At 39.8% G+C, this 26,080-nt stretch overlaps 1 protein-coding gene across 2 annotated transcripts in view; it reads left to right on the top strand.

The window, feature by feature from the left end:
* The window catches only part of SOS2 (SOS Ras/Rho guanine nucleotide exchange factor 2), a 119,114-nt gene that overhangs the window by 12,313 nt on the left and 80,721 nt on the right, over window positions 1-26,080 (top strand). For both annotated transcript variants that reach the window (XM_012456256.2, XM_012456255.3), the window contains exon 2: window positions 22,227-22,352. In XM_012456256.2, the coding sequence (XP_012311679.1) occupies window positions 22,227-22,352 (126 nt within the window). The remainder of the gene's footprint in view (window positions 1-22,226; window positions 22,353-26,080) is intronic.

Genomic DNA, 26,080 nt, shown 5'->3' with positions numbered 1-26,080 from the left:
TTAGTAGACAGCGGGAGGAATAGAGAAACATAGAATGGGAATTCCCTCATTTATAATGTTGTATGAGAACCAAGTCTCCAGATACATATCCAGTGAAATGAAAACAAATTTAATGGAGTTTAAAATCTTTTCCAGTATCCAAATAATTTCAGTGAGGCCAAGAGACCTGTTTGCTGCTGTGAACCTATTTAACAAGTATTTGCCTAGTGCTTTCTTTATGCAGGGTCTGTTTTTTTTGTTTTTTGTTTTCTTTAAGACCAAGTCTCACTCTGTTGCCCAGGTTGGAGTGCAGTGGCGCGATCTCCACTCACTACAACCTCCTCCTCCCAGGTTCTTGCAATTCTCCTGCTTCAACATCCTGAGTAGCTGGGACTACAGGTGCACCCTCCCACACCCAGCTAATTTTTTGTATTTTTTAGTAGAGACGGGGTTTCACCATGTTGGCTAGTCTGGTCTCAAACTCCTGAGTTCAGGCAATCTACCCGCCTCGGCCTCACAAAGTGTTGGGATTACAGGTGTGCGCCACCACACCTGGCTGGGTCTGTTCTTTTAATGACATGGTACTGAATTACCTGTATACTAAGAATACAGGTGTAGGGAAATAGGAGGAGGAGACCAGAAATAAGAAATGGGAACTGGTGTGGTAGTGCCCACCTGGAGTCCCAGCCACAAGGGAGGCTGAGGTGGATTGATCACTTGAGCCCAGGAGTTTGAGGCTTAACAGTGAGTTGTGATCACACTACTGCACTCCAGCCTGGGTGACAGAGCGAGATTCTGTCTCCACACCTCTCCCCTTCCCCCCAGAAATCAAACAAGTGGTTCCTGACCTTAATGAGTTCAGAGTATACAACTGTGGTTTCAATTCTTGATTATACACTTTGATTAGAAAAATGTTGCCTTAGAATATTACATTTTAGAATTATTTTTTAAAACTTTATTGGGGATATAATTGATATGAAGTATATATTTACAGTGTATATATTTACAGTGTACAATTTGATGTTTTCAACAGTGTAATGTTATATACACACATTAAAACCATCCCAATCAAGCTACTAAACATATCCTTCAGCCCCATAAATTTCCTCCTGACTATAATTCTCCCTCCTATTTCTCCCCACTCTCAGGAGATATCCCAAGCCATCACTGATCTGTTTTCTGTCATTATTGATTGCATTTTCTAGAGTTTTATATTACTACTGTTAGACTCATACAGTAAATAGTTTTGTTTTTTTTTTTCTGTCTGGCTTCTTTCACTCAGCCTAATTATTTTGAGATTCATTTATGTTGCATATGTCAATAATTTATTCCTTTTTATTGCTCAGTAGTATATTCCATTGTTTACATATACTATGGCTTGTTTATCCATTCATTTATTTATGTACATTTAGGTTTTCAGGTATTGGCTAAATAAAGCTGCTATATATTTGTGTAAAAATCTTTGTATGGACATATGTTTCAATTCAAAGAATGGAAATTGCTGGTAATTACCAAACAGCAGTTGGATTGGATAGTAGGTAGATGTTTAACATTTTAAGAAGCTATCAAACTGTTTTCTAGGGTGGTTGTACAGTTTTATGTTCCCATCAGCAATATAAGAGATGCAATTCCTCCTGCCACACTTGGTAATTTAATTTTAGCCATTCTAATAGCAGTCAGTGTAATGGTACTTTGTGGTTTTAATTTGCATTTCCCTAGTGATTAGTGATGTTGAACATCTTTCATGTTTTTATTTGCCTTCTATATATCTTCTTTGGTGAAGTGTTCGTTCAGATCTTTGGCCCATTTTTATTGAGTTGTTTGTTCTCTCTCTCTCTCTCTCTCTCTCTCTCTCTCTTTCTTTCTCTCTCTCTCTCTCTCTCTCTCTTTCTTTCTCTCTCTCTCTCTCTCACTTTCACTCTCTTACTCTCTCACTCGGTTGCCCAGGCTGGAGTGCAGTGGCACAATCTGAACTCACTGCAACCTCTGCCTCCCAGGTTCAAGCAGTTCTTTTGCCTTAACCTCCCAAGTAGCTGGGATTACAGGTACCTACTACCACTCCCTGCTAATTTTTGTATTTTTAGTAGAGATAGCGTTTTGCTATGTTGCCCAGGCTGGTCTCAAACTCTTGGCCTCAAGGAATCCACCCACCTTGACCTCCCAAACTTCTGGGATTACAGGCATAAGCCACCTCACCTGGCCTTTTTTTTCCTCTTTTTATGGAAGTTTCATTATATACCATTCTCTTAATACTATCTTTTTATCTTTTTCTTTTCTTTTTTTTTTTTTTTGAGATGGAGTTTCGCTCTTGTTACCCAGGCTGGAGTGCAATGGCGCGATCTCGGCTCACCGCAACCTCCACCTCCTGGGTTCAGGCAATTCTCCTGCCTCAGCCTCCTGAGTAGCTGGGATTACAGGCACGTGCCACCATGTCCAGCTAATTTTTTGTATTTTTAGTAGAGACGGGGTTTCACCATGTTGACCAGGATGATCTCGATCTCTTGACCTCGTGATCCACCCACCTCGGCCTCCCAAAGTGCTGGGATTACAGGTGTGAGCCAGTGCGCCCGGCTTCTTTTTCTTCTTTTTAAGAGATAGGGTCTTGCTAAGCTCCTGGCCTCAAGTGGTCTTCTTGCCTCAGCCTCTGTAAGTGCTGGAACTACAGCCATAAGCCACTGCACCTGGCCTATACTAGCTTTTGAAGACTGAAAGTTTTTAATTTTTATAAATTTTTTTTTAGGGACTGTGCCATTAGTATCATATCTAAGAAATCTTTGCCTAACCCAGGGACAAAAATTTTCTCTTCTAGAAATGTTTGTTTATTATTTTAATTTTCAAAAATAGAAACAGGGTCTCACTGTGTTTCTATTTTTGCCCAGGCTGGTCTCAAACTTCTGGCCTCAAGTGATCCTTTGGCCTCAGCCTCCCGAAGTTTTGTGATTATAGATGTGATCTACCACACTTGGCCTGTTCTAGCAATATTATAGTTGAAGTTTTATATTTATATCTATGACCCATTTGAATCACTTTTTCGTTCTTAAAAAAAGAAAAAACTCACCCTGTCTTGTGCTGATTGAATAATTTTATATAAGGTGTGATACTTCTGTATATGGTATGTTTGTTTTTTTGCATATGGACATCCGATTGTTCTGTTTCCATTTATTGGAAAGGCTGTCCTTTTTCCTTTGCTAAAGGTCTTCATGTTTTTATTAAAAAATCAGTTGTCTATATATGTGTGGCTTTATTTCCGAGTTCTCTATTCTGTTCCATTGATCTTTTTGCTTATCTTTATATCAGTCCCATACTGTTTTGGTTACTGTAGCTTTATAGAAATCCTTGAAATCAGATAGTATTAGCCCTTCAACTTTGTTCTTTTATAGAGTTGTTTTAGTTATTCCAGGACCTTTGTGTTTCCATAAGAATTTTTAAATCAGCATATCAATTTCTACAAAAAAATCTTGCTGGAATTTTTATTGAGATTGTGTTGCATCTGCAGATCATTTGGGAGGAATTGACATCATAACAATGTTATAATATATGACATAAGACTCATCATAACAATGTAAGTCTCCCAACTCATAGTTTATCTCTTCATTTGTTTAAGTCTTTAATTCCTATCAGCAGTATATTGTATTTTTATTTTTATTTATTTATTTTTATTGTATTTTTTTTTTTGAGACAGAGTTTTACTCTGTCACTCAGGCTGGAGTGCAGTGGCACGATCTCAGCTCATTTCAACCTCTGCCTCTTGGGTTCCAGCAATTCTCCCGCTTCAGCCTTCTGAGCAGCTGCCTGGCTAATTTTTGTACTTTTAGTAGAAGTGGGGTTTTACCAGGTTGTCCAGGCTGGTCTCGAGCTCCTGACCTCAGGTTATCTGCCTGCCTTGGCCTCCCAAAGTGCTGAGATTACAGGTGTGAGCCACCATGATTTGCCAGTATTTTGTAGTTTTGGTATATATCCTTCAAATAAAATTTATTTTTTCTTTTTAAATTGAATTTTAATATTTCATAATGGGCTGGGTGTGGTGGCTCATGCCTGTAATCCCAGCACTTTGGGGGGCCGAGGCGGATGGATCACCTGAGGTCAGGAGTTTGAGACCAGCTTGGCCAACATGGTGAAACCCCGTCTCTACTGCAAATACAAAAATTAGCTGGACGTGGTGGCACACGCCTGTCGACCCAGCTACTCAGGAGGCTGAGGCAGGAGAATCTCCTGAATCTGGGAGACGGAGGTTGCAGTGAGCCAAGATAGCTGCCCCCACACTCCAGCCTGGACAAAAGAGTGAGACTCCATCTCAAAAAACAAACAAAAAATTCAAAACGTTTCATAATGAAAACATTGCCAGTATTCTTATTCAATGTTTGAGATATTTGTATCCTTGTGGAAATCTTGGCAATGGAATGAAGATTTTGGGAAAAGTAAATATCACGTAGACTGTATCCAAAAGGATTTATTTCCACATTGTACCTGAAACTCAAATGTTAATTACTGAACAAGTGCACTAGCAAGATTTTTAATTTAAATGTGAAGATGGAAAACTGAAAAATATAAATTAGGAAATAACATTTCTATAACTTGTCAAGTGTAGAAAGCTAAAGTGCTTTTGTGGGCTGGGTGCGGTGGCTCACGCCTGTAATCCCAGTACTTTGGGAGGCCTAGGCAGGCACATCATCTGAGGTCAGGATTTGAGACCAGTCTGACCAACATGAAGAAACCCCGACTGTACTAAAAATACAAAAATTAGCTGGGCGTGGTGGCACATGCCTGTAATCCCAGCTGCTCAGGAGGCTGAGGCAGGAGAATCGCTTGAACCCCAGAAGCAGAGCTTGTGACCAGCTGAGATGGCTTCATTACACTCCAGCCTGGGCAACAAGAGTGAAACTCTGTCTCAAAAAAAAGTGCTTTTATGTGTGTTCATACATGGATTTATAGTATGAGACTATCCTATTTACAGTGTTATATATAAGGAAATGCCTTCTGGCAATTTAAAATATGGTGTAACTAAAATACAGGTCTGACTTGTTAATCTACTGTTCAAGACTGGAAATTATCTTAACTGCTCTTTTTCGGACTAGTCTTTCAAAAAAATATGATAGGCAAATTGGTTCTGTTGTGATAATTTTAGGTTTACTGTCTCTGTAGAAGTGTAAAGTATGGTTCTCTTCCATTGTTCTCTTTATGTCCTATTACAGTATTTATGGGTGAGATTTTAACATTGTGTATGTATTTTTATGACTATTTTCGTATTTGAAATTAAGAAGTTTGGCATAAGAAACTTTGATGCTTGATGTTAAAATTGCTTTGTAACTTATTTAACAAAATCATAATCACAGAAAAAAAATCCATCCCAGTTAGACGTTATCTTAATTCTCATGTACAATCATTTTCACTGCGTGGTGGGCCCTTGGCTTTTTATGGAAAGATGTTATAAGAAACAATCTTGCTCCAGGGAGGGCGGCCTGAGGCAGAAGGATTGCTTGAGCCAAGGAGTTGGAGACCAGCCTGAGCAATTTCGGTAGGCCCCATCTTTAACAGAAAAAAAAGAAACGCCCTTATGAAGTCCACTGCCACACTTGCAATATAAATATTTGTTTATTTATTTAGAGATGGAGTCTCATTATGTTTGGAAGCCTGAAACTCCTAGGCTCAAGGAATCCTCCCACCTCAGCTACTAGAGTAACAGGGACTACAGGCACCCTACTATGCCCAGTTAAATGTCTATTTTTCTAAAAGTGTCTTTTTAAAATTGATTGATCTATTAGAAATGTGTGGCTAAAATGTAATCAAGTTATTTCTGGCTGTGTTAAAGAAGTGCAGGGTATAAGAAATATTTATTTCCCCAAAATCTATTTTGAATTTATTAGAAAATATGTTAAAAACCTATTTCTAACATAGAAATACATTAGAAAGCCTTATTATTATTATTATTTGGTATCGGTCCTATGTGAATTTCTACCTGTCTTACTCTTAGACTTTTTGGATCCAGAGTTCTTTAGAGTCTTTATGTCATTCTATTTTCCCATTCTCCAATTCACAATTATTTTTCTTTATCAATTAGTTTGTATTTTGTCAAAATTATTTATATAAATAAAAAGATAGTTTGCTGTGCAAGACTTGTTATGAAAAATAATGTTACTTTTCCCTTAAACACAAAATTTTCTGTTTCCTAGAGACTACTACTTTAACTATTCAAAGTTGTTTTATTTACTCCTAGATTTCTAAGAAAGAAAAAGTGCTTATATTGCTATTTCTCTCCTCTCCTCTCCTCTCCTCCCCTCCCCTCCCCTCCCCTCCCCGCCTCCTCTCCTCTCCTCTCCTCTCCTTTCCTTTTCTTTTCGGCAGTGACTCTGTTGCCCAGGCTGGAGTGCAGTGGCATAAAGGATTTAATATTCTTTAATATGCACATACATTCCCCTCCAACCACACACACACTTTCTACCGTCACTTCACCCACTTCATAGTTATATCTTAATTTGAGTTGGATTAATATTCAAAGTTTGCTTGATTATGACTGTAAATGCTGTTTTTTGTGGGGGAGGGACAGGGTCTCACTCTGTCACCCAGGCTGGAGTGCGGTTGCACAATCTCCATTCACTGCAACCTCCGCCTCCCGGGTTCAAGCGATTCTCCTGCCTCAGCCTCCCCAGTAGCTGCGTCTACAGGGATGCACCACCATGCCCAGCTACTTTTTGTATTTTTAGTAGAGACAGGATTTCACTTTGTTGCCCAGGCTGGTCTTGAACTCCTGGCCTCAAGTGATCCACCCCTACCTTGGCCTCCCAAAGTGCTGGGATCATAGATATGAAACACCGCACCTGGCCTGTAAATGCTATTTAATCTGCTTATTCTTTTCTAACTTACTGCTTTTACTGGAGTTACCAATTATCGTTTTCATGTTTGTATGTTTTTCTATACAGTAAACTTATTACCAAATTCAAACTTTATACCATTTTTCTAAATACCCTATCAAGATTTTCGCTCCATCATATACTCTGTCAAGGTTGTTTTCTCGAGACAGTCTCTCCCAGAGCCTTCTGATCTGCAGTAGTCTGGACTGGTCACCTTTGTTTCTGTTATACAGCTCTCATCCTATAATTTCCTTTCATTTTATCCTGGGCATTCCTTTAGCCTTTCTTCTCTATTGATCCCTTTATTTCCTTTATTCTATATTTTTTCTTTCTTGACTTACACTGTTGTTTTAGTGTAGTACAAATGACAGAAGCTTAATGAGAAAGACTACGTAGGAGATAAAGTTTTTGGCCTTATTTTATCTAAGAATGTGGGCCGGGCATGGTGGCTCATGCCTGTAATCGCAGCACTTTGGAAGGCCCAGGCAAGCTGATCACAAGGTGAAAGATTGAGACCATCCTGGCTAACATGGTGAAACCCTTTCTCTACTAAAAATACAAAAACTTAGCCTGGTGTGGTCGTGCGCACCTGTAGTCCCAGCTACTTGGGAGGCTAAGGCAAGAGAATCACTTGAACCCGGGAGGCAGAGGTTGCAGTGAGTTGAGATCATGCCGCTGCTCTCCAGCGTGGGCGAGACAACGAAACTACGTCTCAGAAAAAAAAAAAAAAAAAAAAAAAAGAATTCCATTTTAGCATGGCATTTGATAGATATTGTTGGTATCTTGGATTCCAGGATGAACCATCATTGCCATCTAGCTTCTAAGTATTACTGTTGAAGTCTGGAGCTAATGTCTACTTTTTGTATATAATCTGATCCTCCTCACTTCCCTGTCCTCCCAGACTTGTAGGATATTCTCTTTGTCTCCAATGTCCTGACATTTAAATTTTGTTTAGTGATATGGCACAAGAAAAGCCCTTTAGACTTATTGATAACTTCTCCCATCAATTTCCTCTGTTTGCTAGATGATTCTCAAAAAAGGTTTTAAAAACCTTATTTATGGTGCAATGTAACTTAGAAAACGTGTAAAGGATAAATACACAATTAAAGGAACACATGTTTAACACTCAGGTTAGAAGACAGCACATTGTCAGCACTGTTCTCAGAATACCTCTCCAAAAGGTAACCACTTTTATGGTAATCACTGTTTTTCTTTTCTTTTTTTTTTTTTTTGAGATGGAGTTTCGCTCTTGTTACCCAGGCTGGAGTGCAATGGCGCGATCTCGGCTCACCGCAACCTCCACCTCCTGGGTTCAGACAATTCTCCTGCCTCAGCCTCCTGAGTAGCTGGGATTGCAGGCACACGCCACCATGCCCAGCTAATTTTTTGTATTTTTAGTAGAGACGGGGTTTCACCATGTTGACCAGGATGGTCTCGATCTCTTGACCTCGTGATCCACCCGCCTCGGCCTCCCAAAGTGCTGGGATTACAGGTGTGAGGCACCGCGCCCGGCCCTATTTTTATTTTCTTTACAGTTTTTCCATCTCAGCATGTATCCCTCAGCACCATTGTTTAATTTTCTCTGACTTTGTTTATTTTTTATTTTTGTATTTAATTTTGTCTTACTTTGTGAATGGAATCCCATCATATGTATTCTTTTTATCTGACTTCTTTCTGCCAACATTATTTTCAAGATGCATCCACATTTTATGTAGCTGTCATTGTTACTGCATTTTTTTGACTGTATATATTCTATTGTATTAATAAGCCACAATTTATCTGTCCCATACTGGATGAATATTTGAATTCTTTTCTAGTTTTGGAAGGTGTTACTAATAATGTTATTTATGAGCCTTCCTAGCATATGTCTTCTAGTAAACATGTGTGCTCATTTCCCTAGAGCAGTGCTGTCTAGAGGAGCTATAATGTGAACCACACATGTAATTTAAAATTTTCCTTCCTAGGCTGGGCATGGTGGCTCATGCCTGTAATCCTAGCACTTTGGGAGGCCGAGGCAGGAGGATCGTTTGAGCCCAGAAGTTCAAAATCAGCCTGGGCAACACATCAAGAACCTGTCTCAAAAATTAAAAAAAATTTTTTTAATATAAAAAATAAAATAAAAATTTCCCTCCTAAGTGAATTAATGCAGGAACCAAAAACCAAATACTGCATGTTCTCACAAGTGAGAGCTAAACATGGGGTACTCATGGACATAAAAATGTCAATAGTAGACACCCGAGACTAATAGAGGGGGGAGTACTGTGCTCAGTACCTGGGTGATGGGATCATTTGTAACCCAAACCTCAGCATGACACAATATACATAGGTAACAAAATCTGCACATGTACCCCTTAATCTAAAATAAAAGTTGAAAAAGAAAATTATCATAGCCACAATTGAAAAGTAAGAAGAAACAGATGAAGTTGATTTTAATATGTTTTATTTAACCCAATAAATCTAATCATTTCAGCATGTATCATAAAAATTGAGATATTCAGCTTCTTATTTTAATACTAAATCTTTGAATCTGATTTATATTTTACACCAACATCCAGTTTCAACTCAGTGGAGCTACATTTCAGGTGTTCAGTACCCACAGGAGGCTAGTGTCTATTATATTGGACCATACAGCTCTAAAGAAATGTATGTAAGTCTATCCTCAATGTATATATATCCTATAGTGGAATTGCTCAGTCATGGAGTATACATATCTTGAACTTTAGTACTTAATGGCAAAGTTTTTGAAAGTGATTGAGCCATTTTACTCACTAGCAGTGTGTGATAGTTCCCATTGCTCCACATAGTTAGCAACATTTGGCATTATCAGAATTTTTAGTTTTGCTGTCTGTTGAGTGGATAGTTTTCATGGTGGTTTAATTTGCATTTTTCTGATTACTAAAGAGCTAGAGCACTTTTTAATATATATTGGCTATTTGAATTTCTTCTTTTGTGAAGTGCTAGTTTAAGGGGTTTTTTGCCCATTTTTTTCTGAGGATTTTTATAATTTTTTTTCTTACTGAACTTTTAAGAGTTCTCCATATATTCTGGATATGAGCCTTTTGTTATATGTACCACATATATCATATCTTTTCCAACTCCATAACTTGCCTTTTTACTTTCTTAAAGATGTCTTTTGATAAACCTAAATTTTAAAGTTTAATATAAAATTTATCAGTTCCTTCCTTCATAGCTAGTAATTTTTGTGTCCTATGTAAGAAGTCCTTTTCAATTTGGAAATCATGCAGATATTATCTAGTTTTACACTGTCAGAGCTTTATTGGGTGTATTTATTTACTAGGCCTAAAATGCAGCTAGGATTGATTTTTGGGCAAAGTATGACGCAGGAGTTGATTTTATTTGTCTGTAGTGGTTCAACACTATTCATGCACTTCTCTGCCTCCCTGCAACTCTGTCCCACCTCATACTCTGCAGTGCCATCTTTGTAAATAAGGGTCTATATATATATGGGCATGTTTGTGGACTCTGTTATGTCCCATTGATTTCTTTCTCTATCCTTATGCCATTGTCAAATTCTGCATTACGATAGCTTTGTAATAAATCCTGACAACCATTGTAGCAAATTCTTGTACTTCCTTACAAGTATATGACTTTGTTGTCAATAATTAAAACAAAACAAAAGAATATATGACTGATGTTCTTAGCCTTTTGCATTTTTATGTACTTTCTGAAATTATCTTGACATTTTTAGCAAAATAATCTGCTTGGTTTTGATTGAGATTTTGTAACTGCATGGATCAATTTTGAGAGAATTCATATATATTAATATTAATATTAATATTAAGTCTGACAGTTGACCAACATGGTATCATCTTTCATTTATTTAGATCTTTAATTTTTCTTAAAGTCTAGTTTTCTCCTTAGGGGTCGGTCATGTGAACCTTACCGTGTACTCAAAAGGACACAGTATTTTAAATTATATTGTAAATGCTAATCGAATTTTTTTTTTTTTTTTTTGAGACAAGGTCTCACTCTCACCCAGGCTGGGATGCAGTGGCACAGTCATGGCTCACTGTAACCTTGACCTCCTGTATCAGCTTCACATGTAGCTGGGACTATAGGTGCATGCCACCATACCTGGCTAATTTTTTGTAGAGGTGGGGTTTTACCATGTTGCCTAGACTGGTCTTGAACTCCTGGGTTCAAGTGATCCTCCTGCCTCAGCTTCCCAAAGTGCTGGGATTACAGGAGTGAGCCACCGCACCTGGCCTAAAAATTTTGTTTGCTAGCTTTGTTGCTGGTACATAGAAAGAAAAGTTTATTTTTTATGAATTCAGATGATTTATCTGTACAATATTTTAGTTCTGCATAGGTGCATTAGTCTGGACTCTCCAGAGAAACAACCAATAGCACATTCATAGACACACATATACACACATACACATGACATTTATTGTAAGGAAATTAGTTCATGAGGTTATGGTGGCTGAAAAGTCCAAGATCAGCATTTGGTAAGCTGCAGACCCAGAAAAGCCAATGGTATGATTCCAGTCTTAGTCTAAAGGCCTCAGAACCAGAAGAGCTGATGCATAAATTCCAGTCTGAGTCTGAAGGCAGAAGGCTGATGTCCCAACTTAAATACAGTCAGGCAGAGAGAAGGAATCTCTCTCTCTCTCTCTCTCTCTCTCTCTCTCTCGTTTCTCTCTTCTTTCTGATGGAGTCTTGCTTCATTGGCCAGGCTGGAGTGTAATGGCATGATCTCGGCTCACTGCAGCCTCTACGTTTGGGTTCAAGCGATTCTCCTTTCTGTCTCAGCCTCTCAAGTAGCTGATATTTTGGGTTCAAGCGATTCTCCTTCCTGCCTCAGCCTCCCAAGTAGCGGTATTACGGGTGCACGCTACCATACCCAGCTAATTTTTGTATTTTTAGTAGAGATGGGATTTCACCATGTTGTCTAGGCTGGTCTTGAACTCCTCACCTCAGGTGATCCACACACCTCTGGCCTCCCAAAGTGCTGAGATTACAGGCGTGAGCCACTGTACCCAGCTGTGATTGTGTAATCTTATTTGTATACATTATGGAATTTAGTTAGGTGACACTTTACTTAGGCTTTTTTTTTTTTTTCCTGGATTCATAAGTGAAATAGCCTATACTTTTCTTTTCTTTTAAAGATGAGGTCTTGCTCTGTCACCCAGGCTGGAGCGCAGTGGTATCATCATGGCTTGCTGTAGCCTTGACCTTCTTGAATGAAGTGATTCTCTCACCTTAGCCTCCTGAGTAGCTGGGACTACAGACATGTGCCACCATGCCCAGCTAATTTTTTATTTTGGAGAGATGGGGTCTTGCTATGTTGCCCAGGCTGGTCTGGAACTTCTGGCCTCTAGTGATCATCTGACCTTGGCCTCCCAAAGTGTTGGGATTACAGACGTGAACCACTGTACTCAGCTGAAAATGGCCTAAAATTTTCATCTTTCTTTTTGAGTTTTATATAAAGGATAGTCCTAAAATAATTTGGAGAGTTTATCTTTTCTAAAAAAAATTTCTAAATGTTTGCTTAAAATTGTTGGATTACTTCCTTAATGTTTGACGAGTTTGTCAGTGAAGTCAGGTAGACCCATATAATAGGCTATAATGCAAGTCTCAACGAATTTCAAAAAATTGAAATAATAGAAAGTATGTTTCTGGCAAGACATGGTGGCTCATGCCTGTAATCCCAGCATTTAGGGAGGCAGAGGTGGGTGGATAGCTTGAGCTCACGAGTTTAAGACCAGCTTGAGGTCAAGGCTACAGTGAGCTGTGATTGCAGTACTGCACTCCAACCTGGGTGACAGAATTAGACCCTGTCTCAAAAAAATTAAGTAAATAAAAATGAAAAAGAAAGTGTGTTTTCTGACCACATGTGATTATTCTAGAAATCAATTTAAAAAACCTTTAAAAAAACTCATATGTTTAGAAATTAAGAAATTTGCTTCTAGATTCTTAAGGTGAAAGAAGAAACCATAATGGAAATTAGAAACTATAGTTATTCTTTTTTTTTTTCTTTCTTTTTTTCCATCTTCAAGCACACATCCTCACTGATAGTTCACCATTCTTATCCTTGGGTTCTTAATCCATAGATTCAGCCAACCTCAGATCAATAATATTTGGGAAAATAATGGATGGTTTCATTTGTACTGAACACATACAGACTTTTTTCTTGTCATTTTTTCCTAAACAATATAATATAACCACTATTACATAGCATTTACATTGTATTAGGTGTTCTAAGTAACCTAGAGATGATTTAAAGTACATAGGAGGATGTGTGTAGGTTGTATACAAATGTTACACCATTATATATGAAGGACTTGGGCATCCATGGATTTGGATATCCCCAGTCCTGGAACAAATTTCCCACAGATACTGAGGGATAGACTGTATTTTGAACTGCATGATTACAAAAATATTCTATATGAAAATCTGTGGGTTTTTACTAAAGCAGTTTTAGAGAAAACATACATATTAGAAAAGAAAAGTTGACAAAAACGAGCGAAGTATCCATCTCAAGAAATTGGCAAAAGAGCATAAAAAGCAGAAGAAATAATGAAGATGAAGCAAAAATAAATGACATATAAAACAAACTCAAACAGGCCCATAAAAGCCCAGAGTTGGTTCTTTAAAAGATTAATACTCACGCCTGTAATCCCAGCGCTTTGGGAGGCCGAGGCGGGTGGATCACGAGGTCAAGAGATCGAGACCATCAGGTCAACATGGTGAAACCCCGTCTCTACTAAAAATACAAAAAAATTAGCTGGGCATGGTGGCGTGTGCCTGTAATCCCAGCTACTCAGGAGGCTGAGGCAGGAGAATTGCCTGAACCCAGGAGGCGGAGGTTGCAGTGAGCCGAGATCGCGCCATTGCACTCTAGCCTGGGTAACAAGAGCGAAACTCCGTCTCAAAAAAAAAAAAAAAAAGGATTAATAACATTGCTAAACCTCTGAGATGCTGATCAAGAAAAAAAAAGAACACACAACTAACTAATATTAAGAATAGAAGAAGGAAATTGTACTATAAATTCAATTTATTGACATAAAATATGAGACTATAATGCACAATTTCATGCTAATTTTTTTTTTTTTTAATTTGGGCTCTGGGGTACATGTACACATCCTGCTTCCTGCAGGATTGTTGCATAGGTACATATATGCCATGGTGGTTTGCTGTCTCCACCCCTGTTGCCTACATCAGGCATTTCCCCTGTGTTATCCCACCCTCCCTTGCTGTCCCTCCCCTTCCCTCCCCTCCACTCCCCCACCTATCCCTGTGAGTGTTGTTCCCTTCCCTGTGCCCAAGTGTTCTCATTGTTCATCACCCGCCTGTGAGTGAAAACATGCAGTGTTTGGTTTTCTGCTCTTGTGTCAGTTTGCTGAGAATGATGGTTTCTAGATTCATCCATGTCTCTACAAAGGACATGAACGCATCATTTTTTATGGCTGCATAGTATTCCATAGTGTATATGTGCCACGTTTTTTTTTGTCCAGTCTGTCATCGATGGGCATTTGGGTTGGTTCCAGGTCTTTGCTATCGTAAACAGTGCCACAACGAACATACGTGTGCATGTGTCTTTATAATAGAACAATTTATAACCCTTCGGGTATATACCCAGTAATGGGATTGCTGGGTCAAATGGAATTTCTATTTCTAGATCCTTGAGGAATTGCCACACTGTCTTCCATAATGGTTGAACTAATTTACACTCCCACCAACAGTGTAAAAGTGTTCCTTTTTCTCCACATCCTCTCCAGCATCTGTTGTCTCCAAATTTTTTAATGATCGCCATTCTAACTGGTGTGAGATGGTATCTCAGTGTGGTTTTGATTTGCATTTCTCCAATGACCAATGACGATAAGCATTTTTTCATATGTTTGTTGGCCACATATTTGTCGTCTTTTGAAAAGTGTCTCTTCATATCCTTTGCCCACTTTTGAATGGGTTTGTTTTTTCTTGTAAATCTGCTTTAGTTCTTTGTAGATTCTGGATATTAGCCCTTTGTCTGATGGGTAGATTGCAAAAATTTTTTCCCATTCTATTGGTTGCCGGTTTACTCTAATGATTGTTTCTTTGGCTGTGCAGAAGCTCTTAAGTTTAATTAGATCCCATTTGTCTAGTTTGGCTTTTGTTGCCCTTGCTTTTGGTGTTTTAGTCATGAAGTCCTTGCCTGTGCCCATGTCCTCAATATTGCTGCCTAGGTTTTCTTCTAGGGTTTTTATGGTGTTAGTTCTTATGTTTAAATTTTTAATCCATCTGGAGTTAATTTTTGTATAAGGTGTAAGGAAGGGGTCCAGTTTCAGCTCCTGCATATGACTAGCCAATTTTCCCAATACCATTTATTAAACAGGGAATCCCTTCCCCACTGCTTGTTTTTGTCTGTTTGTCAAAGATGAGATGGTTGTAGATGTGTGGCATTGCTGCCAAGGCCTCTGTTTTGTTCCATTGGTCTGTGTCTCTGTTTTGGTACCAGTACCATGCTGTTTTGATTACTGTAGCCTTGTAGTATAGTTTGAAGTCAGGTAGCATGATGCCTCCAGCTTTGTTCTTTTTGCTTAGAATTGTCTTGGCTATGCGGGCTCTCTTTTGGTTCCATATGAAGTTTAAAGTGTTTTTTTTTCCAGATCGGTGAAGAAGATCAATGGTAGCTTGATGGGGATAGCATTGAATCTATAAATTGCTTTGGGCAGTGTGGCCATTTTCACAATATTGATTCTTCCTAACTATGAGCATGGAATGTTTTTCCATCTATTTGTGTCCTCTTTTATTTCCTTGATCAGTGGTTTGTAGTTCTCCTTGAAGAGATCTTTTACATCCATTGTTAGTTGTATTCCTAGGTATTTTATTCTCTTTGTAGTAATTGTAAATGGGAGTTCGCTCATGATTTGGCTCTCTGTCTGTTATTGGCATATAGGAATGCTTGTGATTTCTGCACATTGATTTTGTATCCTGAGACTTTGCTGAAGTTGCTTATCAACTTGAGGAGGTTTTGGGCTGAGACATTGGGGTCTTCTAAATATACGATCATGTCATCTGCAAATAGGGACAATTTGACTTCTTCTTTTCCTAATTGAATGCACTTTATTTCTTTTTCTTGCCTAATTGTTCTGGCTAGAACTTCCAATACTATATTGAATAGGAGTGGTGAGAGAGGGCATCCTTGTCTAGTGCCAGTTTTTAAAGGGAATACTTCTAGTTTTTGCCTATTCGGTATGATATTGGCTGTCGGTTTCTCATAAATAGCTTTTATTGTTTTGAGATACGTTCCATCGATACCTAGTTTATTGAGTTTTTAGCATAAAGGGCTGTTGAATTTTGTCGAAGGCCTTCTCTGCATCTATTGAGATATCGTGGTTTTAGTCTTTGGTTCTGTTTATGTGGTGAATTATGTTTATAGATTTGCGTATGTTGAACCAACCTTGTATCCCCAGGATAAAGCATACTTGATCATGGTGGATAAGCTTTTTGATGTGCTGTTGGATTCGGTTTGCCAGTATTTTATTGAAGATTTTTGCATCAATGTTCATCATGGATATTGCCCTGTAGTTTTCTAATTGTTTCTCTGCCAGATTTTTGGCATCAGGATGATGTTGGTCTCATAGAAAGAGGTAGGGAAGATTCCCTCTTTTTGTATTGTTTGGAATAGTTTCAACAGGAATGGTACCAGCTCCTCTTTGTATGTCTGGTAGAATTTGGCTGTGAACCTGTCTGGACCTGGACTTTTTTTGGTTAGTAAGCTATTAATTGCTGCCTCAACTTTAGCCCTTGTTATTGGTCTATTCAGGGTTTCCGCTTCTTCTTGGCTTAGTCTTGGGAGTGTGCAGGTGTCCAGGAATTTATCCATTTCTTCCACATTTACTGGTTTATGTGTATAGAGTTATTTGTAGTAATCTCTGATGGTAGTTTGTATTTCTGAGGAGTCAGTGGTGACCTCCCCTGTGTCGTTTTTTATTGCATCTATTTGATTCTTCTGTCTTTCTGTTAGTCTACCTAGCGGTCTGTCTGTTTTGTTGATCTTTTCAAAAAACCAGCTCCTGGATTTATTGATTTTTTGAAGGGTTTTTTTGTGTCTCTGTCTCCTTCAGTTCTGCTCTGATCTTAGTTATTTCTTGTCTTCTGCTTACTTTTGAGTTTTTTTGATCTTGCTCCTCTAGCTCTTTCAATTTGGATGATAGGGTATCGATTTTAGATCTTTCCTTGTTTCTCATGTGGGCATTTATTGCTATAAATTTCCCTCTAGACACCGCTTTAAATATGTCCCATAGGATCTGGTACATCATGTCTTCATTCTTGTTGGTTTTGAAGAACATTTTTTTTTTTTTGAGACAGAGTTTCACTCTTGTTACCCAGGCTGGAGTGCAATGGCGCGATCTTGGCTCACCGCAACCTCTGCCTCCTGGATTCAAGCAATTCTCCTGCCTCAGCCTCCCAAGTAGCTGGGACTACAGGCGCGCACCACCATGCCCAGCTAATTTTTGTATTTTTAGTAGAGATGGGGTTTCACCTTGTTGACCAGGATGGTCTCGATCTCTTGACCTCATGATCCACCCACCTCGGCCTCCCAAAGTGCTGGGATTATAGGCGTGAGCCACCGCGCCCGGCCCGAACATTTTTGTTTATGCCTTCATTTCATTGTTTATCCATTCATCATTCAGGAGCAAGTTGTTCAGTTTCCATGTGATTGTGCAGTTTTGAGTGCTTTTCTTAATCCTGAGTTCTAATTTGATTCCGCTGTGGTTTGTTATGATTTCCGTTGTTTTGTATTTGCTGAGGAGTGATTTACTTCCAATTATGTGGTCAGTTTTGGAGTAAGTGCAATATGGTGCTGAGAAGAATGTATATTCTGTGGATTTGGGGTGGAGTGTCCTGTAAACATCTATTAGGTTAGCTTGGTCCAAATCTGCGTTCAAGTCCTGGATATCCTTGTTGACTTTCTGTCTTGTTGATCTGTCCAATATTGTTAGTGGAGTGTTAAAGTCTCCCACTATTATTGTGTGGGAGTCTAAGTCTCTTTGTAGGTCATTAAGAACTTGCTTTATGTATCTGGGTACTCCTGTATTGGGTGCATATATATTTAAGATAGTTAGCTCTTCTTGTTGCATTGATCCTTTTACCATTATGTAATGGCCTTCTTTGTCTCTTTTGATCTTTGTTGGTTTAAAGTCCGTTTTATCAGAGACTAGGATTGCTACCCCTGCTTTTTTTTGCTCTCCATTTGCTTGGTAAATCTTCTTCCATCCCTTTATTTTGAGTCTATGAGAGTCTTTGCATATGAGATGGGTCTCCTGAATACAACACACCGATGGGTCTTGACTTTTTATTCAATCTGCCAGGCTGTGTCTTTTGATTGGGGCATTTAGGCCATTTATATTCAATGTTAATATTGTTATGTTTGAATTTGATCCTGCCATTTTGTTACTCGCTAGTTTTTTTGCCTGTTAGTTGACGTGGCTTCTTCATTGCGTCATTGTTATTTATCATTTGGTACGTTTTTGCAGTGACTGGTACTCGTTGTTCCTTTTGCTGTTTAGTACTTCCTTCAGTAGCTCTTGTAAGGCAGGTATTGTAGTGACGAAATCTCGCAGCAGTTGCTTGTTCGTAAAGGATTTTATTTCTCCTTCACTTATGAAGCTTAGTTTGAATAGATATGAAATTCTGGGTTGAAAGTTCTTTTCTTTAAGGATGTTGAATATTGGCACCCACTCCATTCTAGCTTGTAGGGTTTCTGCCGAGAGATCCACTGTGAGTCTGATGGTCTTTCCTTTGTGGGTGACTCGACTTTTCTCTCTGGCTGCCCTTAGGATTTTTTCCTTCATTTCAGCCCTGGTGAATCTGACAATTATGTGCCTTGGGGCTGCTCTTCTTGAGGAATATCTTTGTGGTATTCTGGATTTGAATGTTGGCCTGCCTTGTTAGGTTGGGAAAGTTCTCTTGGATGATATCTTGAAGAGTGTTTTTCAATCTGGATTCATTCTCCCCTTCACATTCAGGTACGCCGATCAAGCGTACGTTAGGTCTTTTCACATAGTCCCATAGTTCTTGGAGACTTTGTTCATTTTTTTTTCCACTCTTTTTTCTCTAATCTTGCCTTCTTGTTTTGTTTCATTGATTTGATCTTCAATCTCTGATATCCTTTCTTCTGCTTCATCAATTTGGCTATTGAAACTTGTGTATGCCTCGCAAAGTTCTTGTGCTGTGTTTTTCAGCTCCATCAAGTAATTTATGTTCTTCTCTAAGCTGGTTATTCTAGGTAGCATTTCGTCTAACCTTTTTTCAACGTTCTTAGTTTCTTTGCATTGGGTTAGAACATGGTTTTTTAACTCAGAGAAGTTTGTTATTACCCACCTTCTGAATCCTACTTCTGTCATTTCATCAGATTCATTCTCTGTCCTTTTTTGATCCCTGGGAGGAGAAGAGGTGTTCTGTTCTTTGATGGTTTCATCCTTTTGCGCTGTTTTTTTCCCCATCTTGGTGAATTTATGTCCCTTTGATCTGGTGATTTCAGGAGTCGTCTCTGAGTGACGTTTTTTCTGTTGAGGTTGGAGCTGTATCTTTTTTTGGCCTGTAGAGGGCGTAGCTGGGCTCTCTTGAGTTCAGTCAGGTTGTTGGGTGGGTGATCCTTCCCTGGAGTTTGTTTGCAGGTGGGATTGGCCCCACCTTCCCAATGGCGTCTCTCCCAGAGCTCGATCTTCCTGGTTGGGGTCAAACTGGTGTATTTGCTGCCAAGCTCTCTGGCGAGGGCTTCAGTTTCAGTTCTGTGGAGGTGGGGCCTGCCAGGCCTTATGGTCTGTTTCCCTGCTTTCAAGAAACTCTGCCTCCCTCTTTGGGACTGTCTGTCCCGCTGGCGTTAGTCCAAACTTCCGCCCAGGTCCCTGCCACAACTTGCCGGGCCTGGCGGGAGCTGCTGCTTAGATTTGAATTGACAGCCCACGGCGCCCCACGGTCTGGCAGGCTCTCGTGGACCGTGGGTTGTATGAGGGATGAGGTAAGCACAGGATCCGAATCGGAGCCCCGGGCGGGTGAAGTTCCCCTACCCTCCGAGCTGGCTGCACATTTCAGGTGGGGACGTGCCCCCTATCTTGATTTGCCCCCCTGGGTGGCTCTCGCCCTGCGGCTTCTTCCCTGGGCTATTTTCAGTGCCCTGTCAGTCCCACCGAAACGAACCTGGCACCTCCTTTGGAATCCTGGAGTCCTCTAGCCCTCTGCATCTCATTCGCTGGGAGCTGCATTCCGGTGTTGCCTTCTCACGGCCATCTTTGCGCCCTCCCTTTTGTTTGTTTGTTTGTTTGTTTTTGAGATAAAGTCTTGCCGTGTCACCCAGGCTGGAGTGCAGTCGTGGGATCTCTGCTCACTGCAAACTCCGCCTCTCAGGTTCAAGCAATTCTGCCCCAGCCTCCCAAGTAACTGGGATTACAGGCATGCACCATCAATCACACGTGGCTAATTTTGTATTTTTAGTTTCACCATGTTGGCCAGGCTGGTCTCAAACTTCTGACCTCAGGTAATCCACCCGCCTTGGCCTCCCAGAGTGCTGGGATTACAGGCATTAGCAACCGTTCCTATGCTAATTTTTTTTAACTCTCACAGGCATGGATCCCTTAGGAAGTGTCAAAGTCTAAATCGTAGGCCAATCATTGTTTGTCAATGGTTGGTTTAGTGGTGTGCACGTGATCCAGATGTTAGGAAGATTTCTATGGTAAATTTTGAGACATCAGATTAAATCATTAACTTCAATGCTGCTTTCTTTGTGAGGAGAGTTTTAAATTACTTTTGTCTAACTATGAGGCTATTCAAGTTACCTATTACTTTTTGTGTTAGTGCTTCTGATATCTCCTGATATCATGGCATAAAAAGTTAAAGCAGGGCTAGGTGCGGTGGCTCACACCTGTAATCCTACCACTTTGGGAGGCCGAGGCAGGCAGATTGCCTGAGACCAACCTGGGCAACACGGTGAAACCCCATCTCTTCTAAAAATACAAAAGATTTAGCCGGGCGTGGAGGCATGCACCTGCAGTCCCAGCTACTTGGGAGGCTCAGGTGGGAGAATTACTTGAACTTGGGAGGTGGAGGTTGTTGTGAGCTGAGATTGCACCACTGAACTCCAGCCTGGGCAACAGAGTGAGACTCTGTCTCAGAAAAAAAAAAAAAAAAAAAAAAAAGTTAAAGCGGGCTGGGTGTGGTGGCTTATGCATAAAATGCCAGCACTTCGGGTGGCTGAGGTGGGAGGATCACTTGAGCCCAGGAGTTGCAGACCAGCCTAGGCAACATGGTGAGATTTCATCTCTACAAAAAAAATTTTAAAGATTAGCCAGGCCGTGGTGGCACACACCTGTAGGCCCAGCTATTTGGGAGACTGAGGTGGGAGGGTCGCTTGAATCCAGGGAGGTTGAGTTTCAGTGAGCCTAGTGACAGAGTGAGACCCTGTCTCAAAAAGATAAAAGAAGGCTGGGTGTGGTGGCTCACACCTGTAATCCCAGCACTTTGGGAGGCTGAGGTGGGCGAATCACCTGAGGTTGGGAGTTCAAGACCAGTCTGACCAACATGGAGAAACACCATCTCTACTAAAAATACAAAATTAGCTGGCATGGTGGTGCATGCCTGTAATCCTGGCTACTCAGAAGGCTGAGGCAGGAGAATCGCTTGAACCTGGGAGGTAGAGGTTGCGGTGAGCCGAGATTGCGCCATTGCACTCCAGCCTGGGCAATAAGAGTGAAACTCCATCTCTAAAAGAAAAAAAACATAAGGAAAAGAAAAGAAAGCAATACTTTCTGTTATTTCTTTTGACAAATATTTACAGGACACCTACTGTATGCTAGACACTATTATTTACCGTATTTCTTATATCCAGTCAGGCTGGATTTTTATTTTTTAGGACAGAAAATTTAGAAACAAAAATGGCTATTCCTAGAAGGATACAACTGCTTAAAAATAAGGGGAGATTGGGGGAGGCCCAGCATAGCTGGTGGTGACAGTGCTATTATAAAAGTTGAGTAGCAGCTATTTCACAGAGCACCTCTATAGTTTGTAAAGGAGTATGGTTTTTCAGAGGTACCTTTATTAACTGGGATTCATGACCTACTGCATAGACTTCAAGTAGGTTTATTGACTTCAGGGTATCCACAATTCCTCTGAAATTGTATAGAATATTTTATGTGTATATGCTTTTTGGTGATAGGGAAGAGAAATCTATGGCTTTCCATAGATTTTTCAAAGGGCCCAAAAATATGTAAGAATTACTGCTCTGTGGGTTAAGAAAAGTTTAGAGACCAACAAATAGTTTTTTTCTTCATTTTGTGTTTTATGTCTGTTTTGAGTAACCATTATAGTAAAATATTAATTATATGTAAGATTCTCTGACTTTTGTTCAATTCATATTATTTTGCCAGTACTTTAACTGATAACTTTTTTTTAAAGGTTCAGGAACAAGTGCATCCCAATCTCTCAGCTAATGAAGAGTCTCTCTATTATATTGAAGAGCTGATTTTTCAGCTGCTTAATAAATTATGCATGGCCCAGCCAAGGACTGTTCAAGATGTGGAGGTAAAAATTATTTTATTATTTCAAAAAGTCAGCCACTGTATGAATTAATTTTTGTATCATTCTAAATTATTGTGGAAGCTAAAACCACTGAAATTATGTATAATATATATGGTCAGTTCATTTTTGACAAAAACATCAAGGCAATTCATTGAGGAAAGGCAAGTTTTCCAGAAAAATAGTCTTAGAACAACTGGATACATTTATGAGGGAAAAAAAACCTTGAAACCTATCTCATACCATAGACAAAAATTAATTCAAAATGGATCATAGCCTTAGACATAACAGCTAAACTACAAGGTTTCTAGAAGAAAATTCTGGAAAATATCTTTGTAACCTTCTAGGGTTAGGCACTTTTTTTTTTTTTTTTTTTTTGAGGCCGAGTCTTGTTCTGTCACCCAGGCTAGAGTGCAGTGGCACAATCTCGGCTCACTGCAACCTCCACCTCCTGGGTTCAAGTGATTCTCCTCCTTCAGCCTCCCGAGTAGCTGAGATTACAGGCAACCACCACCATGCCTAGCTAATTTTCGTATTTTTAGTAGAGACGGGGTTTCACCATGTTGAGCAGGCTGATCTTGAACTCCTCACCTCGTGATCTACCTGCTTTGGCCTCCCAAAGTGCTGGGATTACAGGCGTGAGCCACCATGCTCGGCCTAGGCACATATTTTTTAGAGAGGACTCCGAACGTAGTACTTTCTCTTAAAGAATAAGGCCAGATGTGGTGGCTCACACCTGTAATTCCAGTACTTTGGGTGGCTGAGGCGAGAGGATTGCTTGAGCTCAGGAGTTTGACACCAGCCTGGTCAATATAGGGAGACCCTGTCTCTACAAAAAAATTTAAAAATTAACCAGGCCTCATGGCATGTGCCTGTAGTCCTAGCTACTTGGAGGGTGAGACTGAGGATTGCTTGAGCCCAGGAAATCAAGGCTGCAGAGCCATGTTCATACCACTATACTTTAGCCGGTGTGAGAGAAGGAAACTCTGGCTCAACAAAACAAAACAAAACAAAGAATAAAATTGATGAGAAATAAAAAAGATGTAGTCACAGTCTAGTGGAAAACGTAGAGCTTGAATCCAGAATATATTAAAAACTCTTGCAAATCATTGATTAAAAAGACAACTTTCTCTCCCAACAAAGTTTTGAACAGACACATGTAAAAGAAGATATACTAATACCCAATAAGCACGTGAAAAGGCACTGAAGCTCATGAGTGATCAGGGAAATAGAAATTAAAACCATGATGAGATACTATTTCATACCCACTGTTAAGGATAAAATTAAAGACTGATTACATCAAATGTTGGTGAGAACATAGAGCAGCTAGAACTCTTTTTCTTTTCTTTTTTTTTTTTTTTAGATAGGGTCTCACTCTGTCACCCAAACTGTAGTACAGTGGCACAATCACATCATGGCTCACTGCAGCCTCAACCTCCTGGGCTCAGGTGATCCTCCCTCCTCTGACTCCTGAGTGGCTGGAACTACAGGTGTGTACCACCATTCCCAGCTACATTTAAATTTTTTTGTAGATACAGGTTTTCTTATGTTGCACAGGCTGGTCTCAAACTCCTGGGCTCAAGTGATCCTCTGACCTTGGCCTTCCAAAGTGGTGGAATTACAGATGTGAACCACTGAGCCTAGCCTCAGCTAGAACTCTTAAACATTGCTAGTGGGAATATAAAATGGTATAATCACTTTGGAAAACTGTCCAGCGGTTTCTTATAAGTTAAATCTATATGTAGCATATGACCCGGTAGTTCTGTTTCTAAGTATTTAACCCTAGAGAATGAAAATATATGTTCACAAAGAGAGCCACACGTGAGTGCTCAAGTGGTTTAATTCATAATAACCAAGAGTTAGAAACAAGTCAAATTTCTGTCAACAAGAAAATAGATAAAGTAAATGTGGTAGATTCATAAAAGGGAATACTAGTCAGTAATAAAAATTTAAAAATGAACTATCGATATGAGCAGTAACAGCTACCACTCACAGACATTATATAGAGCAAAAAAAGCAGACCCAAATAAGTTTGTATTGTATGATTTCACATATATGAAATTTAGAAACAGCTAAAGCCAGTGGAGGTAGAAATCAGAATGGTAGTTGCCTGTGAGGGATGGAGATCAAGATTGTTCTCTTTAAGAGTGGGCATGGTGGCTCAGGCCTGTAATCCCAGCACTTTGGGAGGCCAAGATGGATAGATCACTTGAAGTCAGGGATTTGAGATCAGCCTGGGGAACATGGTGAAACCACGTCTCTACCAAAAATACAAAAATTAGCCTGGTGCGGTAGTGCACACCTGTAGTCCCAGCTACTTGGGGGACTGAGGCACAAGAATCACTCGAACCCAGGACGTGGAGGCTGCAGTGAGCTGAGATCTTGGTGCCACTGCCCTCTAGCCTGTTGGCCTTGGTTACATGGAAGTATTTTTGGATTTTTAGCAATATCTGTTAGGGAGATATTTTTACTTTTGTATAAAAGCACCCCTTGCACATAAAATTAATATTAATAAAACTTATTTTCCTTTTCTCCTTCTAAAAACAAAACAAAAGAAATATCTAACAGTTCAGTTATCAAAAATTACTTTTATTTTTATGTTTTGAGACAGAGTCTCACTTTGTTGCCTGGGCTGGAGTGCAGTGGTGTGATCTCAGCTCACTGCAACCTCTGCCTCCCAGGTTCAAGCGATTCTCCTGCCTCAGCTTCCTGAGTAGCTGGGACTACAGGTGTGCACCACTGCACCCAGCTAATTTTTATATTTTCAAAAATTATTTTACACTGTACTGTTTATATTTCCCCTTTTTTTTTTTTTTGAAAATTGTTTCTATAAGCAACAACTTTCTTTCTTTTTGTGAAGTGGCATGATCATAGCTCACTGTAGCCTTGAACTCCTGAGCTCAAGTGATCCTCCTGCCCCAGCCTCCCGAGTGGCTAAGACTACAGGCACATGCCACTGTACCCAGCAAATTTTTATTTTTATTTTTGTTTTTGTGGAGACTGGATCTTGCTGTGTTCCCCAGGGTCTTGAACTTCTGGCCTTCAGTGAGCTCCCCTCCTCAGCCTTCCAAAGCACTGGGATTACAGGTGTTAGCCACCATGCCCAGCCACAACAACTTTCAGTATAAAGGAAAATCTTAACTTGTAGTAATTGAGCTATTAAAATTTTCCAGGATTCTTAGAATAAAAGCATTTTTCTTCCCCTGTTCTCTGCTGCCAGTGTTTTTGGGTTTTGTTGGGTTTTGTTATAAGAGATAGAGTCTTGCTCTGTCACCCAGGTTAGGATGCAGTGACGGGATTATAGCTCACTGCAGCCTTGAACTCCTGGGGTCAAGCATTTCTCCTGCCTCAGCCTCCCAAGTAACTGGGACTACAAATGCGTGCAATCATGCCTGGCTAATTTTTAATTTTTTTTTGTGGAGAAATGGGCCACCGTGCCCAGCCTTTGCTACTAGTTTTGAACATAAAACAAATACAATAAAAGCATACTTTTCAATAGGTAATTTGCTAAAATCAGAGAACATAATTTTAAATATAGGAAACCCTGCTAAATTAGAGTTTAATTCGGATCTCAGTAGTTCTTGTTTTTCACTCCAGTGAATCACTAATTAAATTAAAACAAGATGAACTGCCTAGGTGCAGTGGCTCACACCTGTAATCCCAGCACTTTGGGAAGTTGAGGTGGACACATCACTTGAGCCCAGAAATTTGAGACCAGCCTGGGCAACATGGTG

The sequence above is a fragment of the Aotus nancymaae genome, unplaced genomic scaffold (genome assembly GCF_030222135.1).
Source record: "Aotus nancymaae isolate 86718 unplaced genomic scaffold, 86718_ANA_hifiasm-v0.15.2.pri h1tg000062l, whole genome shotgun sequence".
Taxonomy (NCBI): domain Eukaryota; kingdom Metazoa; phylum Chordata; class Mammalia; order Primates; family Aotidae; genus Aotus; species Aotus nancymaae.
This window is presented reverse-complemented; position numbering and strand designations above follow the sequence as displayed.